The 14531-nt window shown below is 35.8% G+C and overlaps 1 protein-coding gene across 2 annotated transcripts in view; it reads left to right on the top strand.

Annotated features, from left to right (window-relative positions):
* agbl1 (AGBL carboxypeptidase 1) overlaps window positions 1-14531 on the top strand; it is a 209140-nt gene that overhangs the window by 166812 nt on the left and 27797 nt on the right. For both annotated transcript variants that reach the window (XM_084095188.1, XM_084095189.1), the window contains 2 exons: window positions 1617-1748; window positions 2830-3006. In XM_084095188.1, coding sequence (XP_083951314.1) covers window positions 1617-1748; window positions 2830-3006 — 309 coding nt within the window. The remainder of the gene's footprint in view (window positions 1-1616; window positions 1749-2829; window positions 3007-14531) is intronic.

The following is a 14531-nucleotide window of genomic DNA, read 5'->3' as shown; positions in this document are numbered from 1 at the left end:
TAAAGGATTCAGTGACTCACTCTCAGACAGTCACTTGTTTCGTTCCTGAATGAATGAATGTTTTTGAATGAAACACTTGATTAAAGGATTCAATCACACACTCATGAAGACAATTGGTGTGTTCGACTTAAAACTGCTTCAAGGTTTTGAATGAATCCCAGATGAAACAGCTTTTTGATAGAATCAGTAAAGTAGATGATTAAACAGCTGATAAAGACAGTCCCTTTTTCCTCAATTTTATACTATCTGCCCTATATAGCATTCAAGATTAATAATCCAGAATACTATTTCGGGTGTATAGAATGCAAATTGGGACACATGGAGTAATCAGCATTTTGAGCAAATCAGTTGTATAAATGATAAATGTCACTTGTTTCTTTCCAGAATTAATGTTTGAAATGAATCATTTGATTAAAGGATTCAATGATTCACTCATAAAGATTCACTAGTTTTGTTCCTGAAGGAATCTGCATTTTGAGTGAATCAGTTGAGTAAATTATGTAATAATACACTCATAAAGTTTTTGAATGTCTTACTAATGAAGACAGTCACAACTGCCACCTACTGCCAAAACTATATATTTTGCAGAAAGAGTCACAGAGTTTTAGATGACCTCTAGTTCATGTCTCCTAACAAAATTAAGAGCTTTTTTATTTTTAGTCAGGTCTATTCATAGAGTCTTGTCCAGTTCCTTTGAGCTTCTTCTGATGCTGTTAAAGCACTAAAGAATAGCGTCTATCTTTACCTCCGTCCCTTTCCACCCCCTGTCCTTTTTCAAAAGAAGCTTCTCAGGAAATGGAGTAATGGACCCATTGCCCTATCTATGCAAGTCAGGGAGGAAAAACAAAGCAACTGAAGTAGGTTCGCCAACACTTTTGAGAGAATACACTATTAAAGATGGTTAAGTAACATTCCAGTACAACCCAAACTGATGCTTGCCAAAAAAAATTAAATAAAATAACGGTCTGGAACTGATGGAATGTTAAAATATTTATCTTAAAATAAATTATGCAATTAAGTGAATAAAAAATTATTCAGAAACGACCATTGGCAGGCCTGTAATTGAGTGGTACTGACCTGTTGCGAAGAACATTAGCGAATACTTTGACACAATTAGTCAGATTTACATATCAATTATGCCACAGTTCATAATTGATCACAGTAATAATTATGCAGCGTACCTGGTCTAAGGAACGTTGTCATTTCTCTAAAACCTACAATGTAAAAAATTGTGACTTGTGCAGTTAATGAATGAGGATGGAGTCTTCTTGTTGAGCCTTTACAAAAAGCTGACATGCACTGTCAACCAATTAGTGGTAACAAGAGACAACATTTGAATTAGAGTCTAAACTCAATGCATTGTCTAGCGTTTTATTCCCCTCATCTTACACGTATATGTGTCTTGTCACGAGATGAATTATGTTGCGCTCGGCCTAAAGTTAACGCTGTGTTGCTGTCATGTCAGGAAAGCGAAAACAAGACGTTTTGTTTCCACCTGATGTTTGACCTCCTTGTCCTTGGCTGTTATTCACGCACACAGATGCACAAATACAACACAATCTTGCCATTTTCGCTCTATGTCTTTTGAAAAACTGCTGTGTTATCACATCCCACAGGTGTTTTGCGATTACCACGGTCACTCCAGGAAGAAGAATGTGTTTCTGTACGGCTGCAGTATGAAGGAAACCCTGTGGCAGTCTGGATCTCCCATTAACACGGCCTCCCTAAAAGAAGACCCGGGATACAGGGTACACTTACTGCCTATAACAAAGACATTCATACATGAGAATGAGATCATCTTTAATATCTCAAATGTTTCTCCTGGATGATAATAAGATAAAAAGGGGGAAAGTGGTGAATTTTTGTTTTTGTCCCTTGACGATTTTTGTAGATTTCTTGGTTTTTGTTACCATGTCATTGCGCTTGGTTCTGCCCATAGAAAAATCTCATTGGCCAAGTGGATATTAAACATAATATGTTCTGATTGGCTGTGATTTGCGTCACATCGATGATTTTCAAACAGACCCAAGTCTAAATAATGTCTCAAACTGTGCTCAGATTTGCCAAGAAACCAGTCTGCAATCAAAAATGTGAACATTTCTTATCAAATTCTCCTGAAATGATCAAACGTAACGTATTTTAACGTAAATTATTCCTGTGATGACATACTCCAGTCTTCAGTGTCACATGATCCTTCAGAAATCATCTTATTATGCTGATTTGCTTTTTTAGAAACATTTCTTATGATTAATGTTGAAAACAGTTGTGCTACTTTATTTTTGTGGAAACCATAATCTTTAGTTTTTCATGTTTTGTAACATTATAAATGTCTTTACTGTCACTTGTGATCAGTTAAATACATTTTTGGTGAATAAAAATATTTAAGTCTTAAAAAAATCTTACTAACCCCAAACTTTTGCCTGATAGTGGATCTTATTCACATTAATTTCACAACTCTATAGTCTTTACTATATGTTCGTTCTCATTCATTTATATTTTTATTACTTCTATTTTAGAATCAAAGTTGATTTGTCAGTGTTACAAAACTGAGTGAGATCTCAATAATAGTTTAGTGCCCAAGGAAGTTTCTCCCCAACATACAGGCTGTGACGAATTGAGTTAAAGGATAGGGATATGTGTATGTAAATCTGTGGAATCTGTAATGCGAAAAATATGGCATCGCTGGCTGCTGTCTGTCTGATGTCTATGCAAAATAGTCTCTTAAACTAAATATACACAAAACTAGAACTAAAAACAGTGGAATAAAAATGCAAATACAATGAAATGCATGATACTTTTTCAAACCGTATGCATTGTTTGTATCGACAGACCATCGCAAAAACTCTGGACAGAATAGCACCTGCATTCTCCTTCAACAACTGCAACTATCTGGTGGAGAAGTCTCGGGCGTCCACAGCGCGGGTGGTCGTTTGGAGGGAGATCGGTGTTCTCCGAAGCTACACCATGGAAAGCACTTACAACGGCTGCAATCAGGGCATCTACAAGGTTAGCCATTTTAGATGAAAGGGTCAGTCGAATACACGGTTTAGTGAATGAACTGTTTTACTTCCCTGTACTTTGTAGTTTTTCGATAAACGTCAGAGGGTTCACGAAACGGTTGTGCCACTTTTGCGTGCAGAATTTTAGTACAAAGATCGCCATCTCATTCACTAATGATGATCAAGTGATGGAGAAAAGTATTAGAGGCTTCCACACATTCATACAATGTAACTTTTTAAAGGGATAGTTCGCCAACTTGATTAAGTTCTGTCATCAAGCTGTTCTAAATCTGTATGAGTTTCTTTGTTCTAATGAACACAAAAGAAGATATTGTTGGCAACCAAATAGTTTCTGGTCCCATAGTATTTATTTTTCATACTATGGAAGTCAATGGAAAACAGCAACTGTTTGGTTACATGCATTCTTCAAAATAGCTTCTTTTGCTTTCAACAAAACAAAGAAACTCATACAGATTTAGAACAACTTGAGGGTGAGTAAATGACAAAATTTTCATTTTTGGGTGAACTATCCCTTTAATGTGGCTGAAACATACCATACTCCATTTTTAATCAGATTAGCTGCAAGCGCCTAGCTTAAATCTGACCTTCTTTTTATCCCTTGGCATTCTCCATCTGGCTTTCCCACAGCCATCCTCTTCTCTAATGATGCTGTCTGAGGGACCATCCCTCGTTTTCCCAGGTATTCATTATCTACTCATCCTCGCCCCATCTACAAGTTTAATAATCATTCATTAACCTGCTTATTTAGCCACATGCGGTTTTCTGATCGTAGCCTAGATACCTGCGTATCAGCTTCCCTGAGAATTAACTTCCAGAAGGTTTATTTTATTTTTATTTATTTTATTTTTTTCACTTTTATGCAGAGTTTTTGCCTGGTTTGGTACCAAGTACAGTATAAGAAACAGATGGAACAAAAATGCATTTTGATTTTATTGCTAATTTGATATTTGTTAATGCTAAATTATTTTGACAAATTGTACAATTGTATAGGAAGTAGCTCGAAAATATATAGAAAATAGCTACCTGGGGACATTACCCAAGATGGCCACTGAGTGAACTGCCTTGCCTTAAAAGGACTTAGTTTGGTACTTAGCTAGCTAAGCAAACAGTCATGTTGTACAGGCCAAACTTGGTAATATTAGCGATACTGGCAGATGGGATTTAGTCAAAGTAGAGTGATTCTAACGCGGTGACATTTGTGAACGTTCCGGGAGATCTGGCAGCCCTTTAATAAAGGACAGGGTGCCGAATTACTCTTGACCATGGATTGCACCTCTAAAGGTTTTGCAAGTAAGAAAAATGTTTTCAGAAAGTGCTAATGGTTGAGGAGAAATGTCTGATAGGAGAATGTCAGCTCTTGAGGAAGACATTTTATTAAGTTTAATCTCTTATTCCCAGTCAAAATGGGACTTGTAGCTCAAATAAAACAGACAGGATCTGTGCCAGCTAGCAGGTGGACAGGTGAGAACAGCCCTATTCTTTCTCAGTAAGACAGGATTGACTAACAAGACCTTAGAGTTATCCATCCATAATTGTTTACCATCCAATTTTTGTTATTTTGCTCAATAACACTTTTTTTTTCTTATGTGTCAGTGTTAGATCTTCTCTGGCAGTCTGCCCAAACATTTTTGGAGTCTTCTCCTGACTGTTGATGTTTAGTTTGTACTGTTCAATGAAGCTGCCAGCCAAGCACCAGTCAGGGGTCTGTTTCTCAGACTGTAGTCTCTGATGTACTCCTTGTCTTGTTGTGCATCTGGAACGTCCATGTCTCTCACTGTGCTGGTTAGATCCACTTTGCTTTCTTCTTTCAAAACAGTAGTGTGTGGAACAGCCTTGGTCTCTCAAAAACAAATCTGTTTATGTACTCAATATTTCAGCAACTAAAAAAGACAGTGTATTGATACATATAATATATAATATTAAATACTGTAATATTTATAATAATAAATAAATACACACACTATGTATATATAATGTATATATATATATATATATATAGAGAGAGAGAGAGAGAGAGAGAGAGAGAGAGAGAGAGAGAGAGAGAGAGAGAGAATGTAATTGGATTTTAAATTAAATACAAATAAAAAAACACAATTAACATAATTTTTTTATATTTATTATTATTTTATAATTAATATTGTATATAGTTTTGATGTATAAATGTATATTTTATTCGATTTATAACTGTAAGTCATTTAAAGTCAGTTATTGTGTTTCCGAACCTATCCGAATGTCCATTGTCAGACTAATCCGCATCCCTGTTGGTGTTTGAAGAGCGTATCGGACAATATGCAGGACGCATGAGTTTCTAAATGTGTATAGATTTGGACTAATGGATCAGAAAATCAGACATTTCATTACGAGCGGGGCATACAAGCGCAGCTGGCAGGCCAGATGTTTTGGTACATGTACTTTTAGCAATGGGCGGCAGCCCGAGAGTCTCTTGATTAAAAAGTCTGTACTAATATTCACTGCCGATGTCAGGAACCTGGCAGACCATTAGACTGTGGAGCCAATTCAAGTGAGCCCTCTCCGGGTCCCTTAATGTGAGTTAGTGTGAGTGGGAACGTAAAAAAAAAAAAAAGAGTGAGAGAAAAGAGTGGGGAGTGGATAGAAACTCCCTCTGTTCACAGCTAATTCATGCCAATTAGCAGCTCAGACGAGCTCTGGGATTCGGGAATGGAGCGAAGCTTAATTACGTTCTCAGTCAGTAAATCAGAGCCCAGGTCATTCGGAGTAACGCTGTCTCTGAAATGTCATCACTGCCTAGCCGAATCCCTGATCAGATAGACAGCTACACCTGTACCATAAAAGAAACATCTTACTAAATCTGAGCTTTGGGCGGCAAGCTTTTTTTTTTGCTCTGGACTGAAAAGGAAGTGAAACTTATCCATTTTCCCAGATTGCCAATGACACCGGTAGGACCTTTTCTGACGGTCTCCCACTCAAAGCAGTGGTGTCTTTTGCCAAACGAAGGATAATCTTCAAAAGGAATCTCATTTGCATCACAAAGACGGCACCTTTAATCACCTTAGCTTTGCAATTTCAGACTGCCGAATGAAATTCCCCACTTCCTTTCCTTTGCACTTCTTTCTCTTCGAAACTTAATCAGCTATTGTCGTTTTTTTGAGGAAACACGTGGATTAAGATAAACGAGAGGCGTGATGAAATTGGTACAAAGTTCGTTTAATTAAGTATGCCGAGTGCTACATTCTGATTAGGTTCAATTTAGTCGCAGCTAGGATAAACACTTTTGTCTCGAAACGAAACTGTGAAGCAAAGTTTGAATTTTAGCTTAGTGAGCCTACAGGGAGTTTGCAGCAAACTTGGAACATTTTTTAGTGGGTAATTTATCTCCTCAACTTAAAATTTACATGTAATAGGCTGTAAATACTGTCTGATTCAATGTCAGATATTTAGACTTGGCATAGTTTGTTTGAAGGTTGGAGAAACTTTGAAAACAGAGCTTCAGCGCAGACATTGCTTTTCATTTCATGAAGTTATATATATATATATGTGTCTATATGTGCACGATTCATCAGTGCACATTAGTCCAAATAAAAAAAAAGTTTCATCATCTGAAGTAACTTTCCTTCATGGCTGACATCATCAAGACCAAGATTTTGGCCTAATCCCTCCAATCACCTGGCTCTGTTCTGACATGTATTTTTTTTTACTTATCGAGTCAATTCAAATCGTATCCCATACTGCAAAAATATGTGATATTCTAGAAGGAAAATGGCTTGTGAGTTCAGTTTCATGTTCACTTTGGGATAAATGTGTCATACAAGGTGAATTGTGGATCAACTGCGACAGGCTGGAGACATGAATCAGATTGACTGTTTGGATGGGCTGCTCTATGGCTGCCACTGAGAGGCTTTTCCTAGACGATGACTGATCTGATAATTGTATTTCAGGACAGTAAGTGGAGTTATGACCCATACGATTTCCAGAAATTTAATTGGATCTCTTAAAAAAAGAAAGAAATAATGATGGCTACAGCCATTTTGAGGAACATATGCTCGAGACAGTAATTTGATGTTTGCAAATTGATTAAAGCAACTCTCATAATATGTGATTAATATCAAAGGACGGCTTTTAATTATGGCCACGGCAATATTTTGCAAGGCGCAGCAAACTGAGGACATTGACTGTGCTGAGTGTGCAGGTCTGACAATCAGCTGAGAACTTCCATTAAATTATACGCCAAAGATGAGTCTATGGAAAAGTTTAATCTGTGGTTGCACCATGCAAGAGCTTTTTGCAGGTATATATTAAACAAAATTAATATTAAACAAAAACTTTAGACGGACTAAGAGGCTTTTGCATCTGAAGTCTTCATATATATATATATATATATATATATATATATATAGGGTGAATTCAGGTTGATTGGGACACTTTTTGCCATTGAGATGACTGGAAAAAAGTGTCACAATCAACCTGAATTCACCCTATATATATATATATATATATATATATATATATATATATATATATATATATATATATATATATATATATATATATATATGAAGACTTCAGATGCAAAAGCCTCTTAGTCCGTCTAAAGTTTTTGTTTAATATTAACATTTTTATCAGGCTCTTATGTATAGGTTTCTACCCTAATACCGGCATTTCTGAATGGGCTGAGGCTGGGATTTAGTGAGTTTGAAGTGAAAGTATTTGATAAATTTAGAATATGTGCAGAGAGCATTCACTCAATATTATTATCTCCTTTTTGACAGAGGTGGCTTTTAGAGGCTTTTGCATTGGAGGTCTTCATATATATATAATAAAAAATAATTATAATAATAAAATAAAAATGAAATGATTTACAAGTTATATACATATTATTTTCATACAATTACATACATTCATATATCATATTGTGAATAAAGAATTAAAATTAAATTAAAATGTATATGTAATGTAAATAAATAAAATGAATAATAAAATTAACATATATATGTATGATATAAATATCATTTATATATTAAGATAAAATATATATGTAATATCCCTCTCTCTTGGTTGTGTGATATGCGCTTAGATGTTCTGGATGCCTCCAGCGTCTCCATCTCAGTGTTCTCCAAGGTGAAGGGAAAGCTAGCACTTCAAACGATGAACACCACAGACCTCTCTAAATCATTGCTGCAGGTCCAGCTTTTAGAATCGGATCTCTGTTTCCATTCACTATTCATCAGTAGCTGATTTTAAATGATGCCGTCATGCAGGACTATGAGAGGAAATGTCAGTTGCCTGGTCTACTGGAAGAGAGCATGGATTTTAAATGAGGATTCATTTCACACTGATGCACACCACGTGAACACACACACACACACGTCTGGTTCACTATCTTTGTGGGGACTCTCCATAGGCGTAAAGGTTTTTATACTGTACAAACTGTATATTCTCTCCCCTTACATTAACTCTATCCCTATACCTACCCATCGCAGAAAACTTTCTGCATTTTTACATTTTCAAAAAAACGTATTCTGTATGATTTACAAGCTTGTGTCTGCATGGGGACCTCAATTTATGAGTCCCCATGAGTCAGTGTGCATTCAGGTTGAAGTCCCCACCGGGATAGAAAAACAAGCAAACACACGCACACACACACACACACATACACACACACTTGTTGGGTTTGCATGTTTTTGGGGACATTCCATAGACATAATGGTTTTTATATTGTATAAACTGTATATGCTATCACCTAACCCATCACAGAAAAATGTATGCATTTTTACATTTTCAAAAAACATAATTTAATATGACTTATATGCTAAAAATGGGTGACCATAATGTACACACACACACACACACACACACACACACACACACACACACACACACAAACAGATAGACATGTCCAAGTAAGTTAAAAAAAAGCTGTCTGCACTTTTTTTTAATACAGTGGGGTTAAAAAGTCCATAATGTGTTTCAAAATCTGCAAATAAACAACATTTTAGGATTTTGAAATATTTAAAACAAACGTTATGACATACAACGAAGGTTAGTTAGCATAAATTGTATAGAAAATGAGTAAATAAATAATAAATATATTTGTTTATTTATTATTATTGATAATAAAGTATTTTCATTGTTATTGTTTATTTAAATTATACAACATTTTTTACTTCAAAAATAATAAAATATAAATATATATTATTAAAATGAAATGGATATTAACATTGATACTGTATACTTGACTGTGAAAAAGAATATAATGTTTTTAAAAGTCGTCAATCCCATATGCACTTGGATAAAAACGAGATACAATGGCTCTTCCTTAGTGTCTCTGATTATTAACATTTCGGAAGAAAATAATTCAAATGCAATCACAGCTTTCTAATTTGGCTTTTTGTTTAAAGGAGAATTTTGTAAAGAAGGTTCAGGAACTAAGAACTCATTTTGTCTCAGAGTAATAGATTTGAGACTATTTGTTATGTTTTAGGCACAATGTACAAACCATATTTATGGAATGTGATTTGAAAGAGTGATGTTTACTGGATGTGTCCCGCTTGAATAAACAGATGATGTTTGCATGAGCTTAATTTTAACATCATCTTTAATAATTCCACTTAGTTTATGATTATCAATCTTTAACAGTTTCTAGCTGAAACTCCAGGGGCCACAGGAAACATATGGTCGATCAAAACCAACCCTGACTCTCTTTAGACTTTCACTCCCAACGAAACACGGCTTATGTAGGACTTCATGAAAGATGAAATTATTTATTATTTTATATATACTTTATTATTTAGCATTTAGCAAGAAATTTGTTTTGCTCATTTGTTGATTTTAAAATTAACAAAAACATTACAAAATTACTGCCAGTAATGATAAAATGCTAATAATAATATGCAGTAAATCTTATCATGCTAGAATAGCAAAATAAATAGATTTTTCTGAGCAGTTTCTGCAATTTGACTAACTTTTAATTTCCCCAAAAAACTTTTTGAACTGAGAAGCATTGGGATAAAAAATATACCACTGTCAGAGATATTCCAGATATTTCTCAGAGATCATCTAAGAAAAACAGTAGCTAATTAGGGGCCAAGCACTGAAAGTGCGTAGGCACCTCTTGAAATCGTTGACTACTACTTCTTCTTCCGTATGGAAGTCTATGGCAGCCTATATATAGAACCGCTTGCGGGAAAGGTTAGAAGGCGAAGGTTAGAAAAATAGATACCATTTTTGTCATAGTCAGCTAAACTTCCTATCTGCCATCTTTATTTTCTTTTAAAACCTACTTTTTCGAACTTCTCCTTGACCATTTGTCCGATTTTCACCAAAATCTTAATTGTATCATCTCCAGATTTCGTGTCGATAGACAAAACCGTTTTCGTATACCACAGTAACAAAGTTGAGGCATGATGCCAAAATGACTATTCAGGCTTTATCTCTGCAATGCCTTGACATATTGACACCAAACTTTGTATGTGTCATTGTCACCTCACTCAATTTCGTAACTGCGCCACCTATTGGTCGAAAGTGATAAACCGTTAAATCATATTTTTAATGACTGTATATATGATTATTCAGCCATTTTGCCTAAAATCTTCTTTAAATGTCTTTAATTCCTCCTTGCTGCAGTTGGTCTGACACTCCCAGCCATGTTGGCATGTCTTATCGTCTTCTTGCGCTTGCCCCTGATAATTGCTGCTTGCAGCTATATTTTACTCTGTTTCTCTTCTAGGGATTGTGTAAGAAACACATGTTAGGTAATTTCCAGTGGTGCAGTGTTACAGCTTAGAACTAGAGGGAGCCGCTGAGTCAGTAACTCTGATCATGACTCACTTCATCAATGACACTGAGGCTTGCTAGCAGAGCTCTGATATGCTTGGGCCTCTATTGGAAAACAGTTCCAAAGAGTTCTTTGCTAAAAAAAAAAAAAATTGTCCTGCTAGAATGTTTAACTACAAGACGTAGCAACAGAAGCCTCAGGGGAAATAAAGCTCTTGGTTGAAAGTGGCCAGGTAGCCACTAGTTAGCATTTGTGTGACTTGTCATTGATTTATGATTGCAGGCAGAAAGGAAGAAAGGTGTGTTTTGTGTGTATATGTCAGGAGGTAAGTGGGCGATGCGACGCAAGACCAGACGGTTCATATGCTATACATCATTGTCATTTGAAATGCCGACAGTGACATTAGCATGCCATGTGCTAATTAGCAATGTTACATTCAATGAAATCATTCAAATGTACAAAAAAAAAATTGGGCAGGATGTTTGACGAGTCGATTAGTGAAGTTTATGTAGATTTTTTTTCATAAATTTAGAAATCCTGCGTTTTGTTGCATATAAATTTCTATTTAAACATCTAGGAGCAGAAATTGCGTTATTTTATACCTGCAAGATGTTAAATTAGCATTTGGACACAATATATTAGTCTTTCATCACTACTTTTGAAGCTTCTTTTGACAAGTAGCTTTAACGTGTTGTTAGCTGTTAGCATGATAAATTCACCTTTTTAAATTCATTCATTCAAAAATGTTTTAACAAATCCATAACTTAAACCATAGAATTCAAGATTTTTTTTTTTTTGGTTCAGACTATATATTTGTTGGATATCTGCAAAGAGCTGTATTTTTTTCAATGGTGATCAATGTACACAGACATCTTCTGCTGTTTTTAAGATGGCGTGTCGAGTTCGGCAGCTCCTCAAGTGCACTCAAATTCGCTCACACATTTTTATTCACTCATTCAGTGGATTAAATTAGTGGGAATATTAAAATGTAGTGAATGTTGCACTACAGTACTTTGGCCTCTCTATCGCCCTCTGTGGTTCAAAAGTAAAATGCAAGTAATTTATGGAATTGAGATGTACAGTTGCTAGTGATCACCATTTCAGGTGTATATCTGAAAAGTATTTAATCTGAACAAGTTGTTAGCATATCTGCCACCATAGTAGCTGGATCTTCTTTTCTATACTTCCAGACATGACAAAAACAAGATCAAGAACGAATAATAAAAATAACATCATGCATTGATGTTGAGGCTAATAAAGTTATCGGTATGGTTATCTTCATAGTTATCATCCTTGGTGTCAAGGGGCCTTTACCGGAGTGATTTTGATTTGTTTGTACTGTATTGAGCACTGTTTTTTTATGTGCATATGTGAATGTACATGATACTTTATTGTATATTTAATATATTTTATACGCTATATTACACAAAAGATGTAGTTTCACATCCCTATGAATGCCCTTTCATCTTTTTGACTTTAATGCTCCAAAATCGAGATTTTTTTTTTAATTTGCTGCCACGGGGCCATTTCTTACGATTGATTCCAGTCTATTCAGTGGCATAGTGCCATGGTGATCAAGCCGTATGCCGCTGAGATTAGCTTAGAGTTAATAAGAGCGATCAGGAGGGGTAATTTACCTCTCTAATGGCTTGGGCCCTCTGAAAGGGCATGATAGCTGCTATGCCTGTGTGTGGTTTTGGCAGTCTTCCTGCTGCCTGCTTGGCTCTCCTCAACTCTGGCCTTATCAAAGGGAAAAACTGTCACTCCAATAAACAAGGACTATGCCCCTGCCGACCAAAACGCTTTGCTGCATAAGTGAACAAGCGTCTTTTTATTTAATTATTTTCATCTCTCTGTCACACAAAAAGTCTAGGCACAAAGTGATTTAGATTGGCTAATTTGCAAACAAGAGCATGCAAAGTGTGTATATTTGTCTGTGTTTGGGACTCATCTATTACGCAAGACATATTTTTGTTTTATTTGTTCCTCAGCGAGTGTTAAATCAACGGTTGTTAACTGGTTGAAAACAAATTACTTGCATTCTTTGATCAGTTAATCAGCTCTGATGCCTGGAAATGTCTTTATTCACTAAACGCATACATATACATCACCAAGATGCCCGTTAGGCCAGACACATTATGCAAGGACGCAAACGCAGACGCGAATGCTTGGCCAACAACCAATATTCAACATAAATTTATGTGAGACTGTTTCAGTAACAAACTGCAGTTACCTTCAAATGTCTGTCTGTTGTATTGTTATTCAAGTTGTATATTGTGGTGAAAAATATGAAAATGTCAGGAAATCTCTAAAGAAATTCTAGAAACTACTCTTTGTGAGTGCAGTCTTTTTTTTTTAAATGATCCATCAAAAAATTACTGAATGTCATGAAAATTAATTCTGTAGAAAGTGTGGGAACTTTCTAATAATATAGTGTGCGAATATCTGAAATCCTAAGAGATCGGGTTCATGCGCATCATTCTGAATCATAAATATCACAAAACATCATCTGAATGTTGTACAAACAGTCTACTGAACTGTTCATAACTGCTTCCACATTTTCCTTGTGGAACATTTTATTCATCAGCATATATTCATATATATTCATTCATATATTTTTTATGTAAAACTATATAAGATATGGTTGTTCTTGACAACGTTTTTGACGTAGTTGCTTTGCTGTGCTTAATTTGCAATTATCTGGATGCAAACATTGATGGGTTCAGCTTCCTCTCTAAACATACAAGTGTTTTAACATGAGCGATTGCATCCGAGAGGAAGTTAAAAGGGCCTTCAGTTGAAATGATCAGTGTGGCCTTCTCAATGCAAACATGGTGAGAATCGATTTTCGACTCCGAACAAACAGCCCAAGCGCTATGCATTCTACGCATGTAACCCCCCGTTTTGCCTCTAAATTATTGAAGAGCGATACCCAGAACACACAGCCGCACTCATACTGAGCAGTTCTCCCTGCTTTCAGCACCTCAGCGTCTCATTGGCCGGTTGGAGGGAGGCTGCGGGTAAACGTCTGTTTATGTTTGCGGCGGTCTTGACAGAGTGAGTTTGTGTCTACGGCGTGGACGTTTGTGTGTGTGTGTGTGTGTGTGTTTTTGTACTCTGTCTCTTGATCACGTAAAGGTCAGGTGTAGGTGGGTGTGCCTGGTGTTGCTCGCCCATCATTCTCTTCCTTACACAGCTTCCCATTAATTTGGCCGCTTCCCCAGAGTGTGGCGAGACTCTTAAGGTATTAGCGCCGACGCTAGCTCACTTCTGACTCATCTGGCATGCTGACTTCACAACCAAGACTTGCTTTTCTACAGCAAGAGGAAGAGAAAAAGAAGGGATGTAAGCAGTGCTGGGTAGTAACTGATTATATGTAATCTGGTTTATGTAATCAGATTCCAAAAATTAAAAACTTGTAATAGATTACATTACATTTTAGATTACATTACATTTTACAATGCTCATAATCATATTACAGTGTCTTTTTTTAATTGATGATTACTTTATACATGACTGCTTAATATTCACAAAAATGCCTGTATATTATTCAGAATTCATTTAATATCCCAATTTTTTTCAAATGTACCCTTTAAAAGTTTTTTGCTTATATATGTTCAAAAAGTCTTGCAGTTTTATGGAATTGCACACACAGACCAGCCACTAGTCAGGAGGCTTTAATTACACAGAAAATCGAGAAGCCAAACAGCATAATCAAATACAATATTTATCTACTTATTAAATATTAAATCTGTTTT

The sequence above is a fragment of the Abramis brama genome (genome assembly GCF_963993115.1).
Source record: "Abramis brama genome assembly, chromosome: 20".
NCBI lineage: Eukaryota > Metazoa > Chordata > Actinopteri > Cypriniformes > Leuciscidae > Abramis > Abramis brama.
The sequence above is the reverse complement of the archived record's forward strand: the minus strand, read 5'-3'. Positions and strand labels throughout refer to the sequence as shown.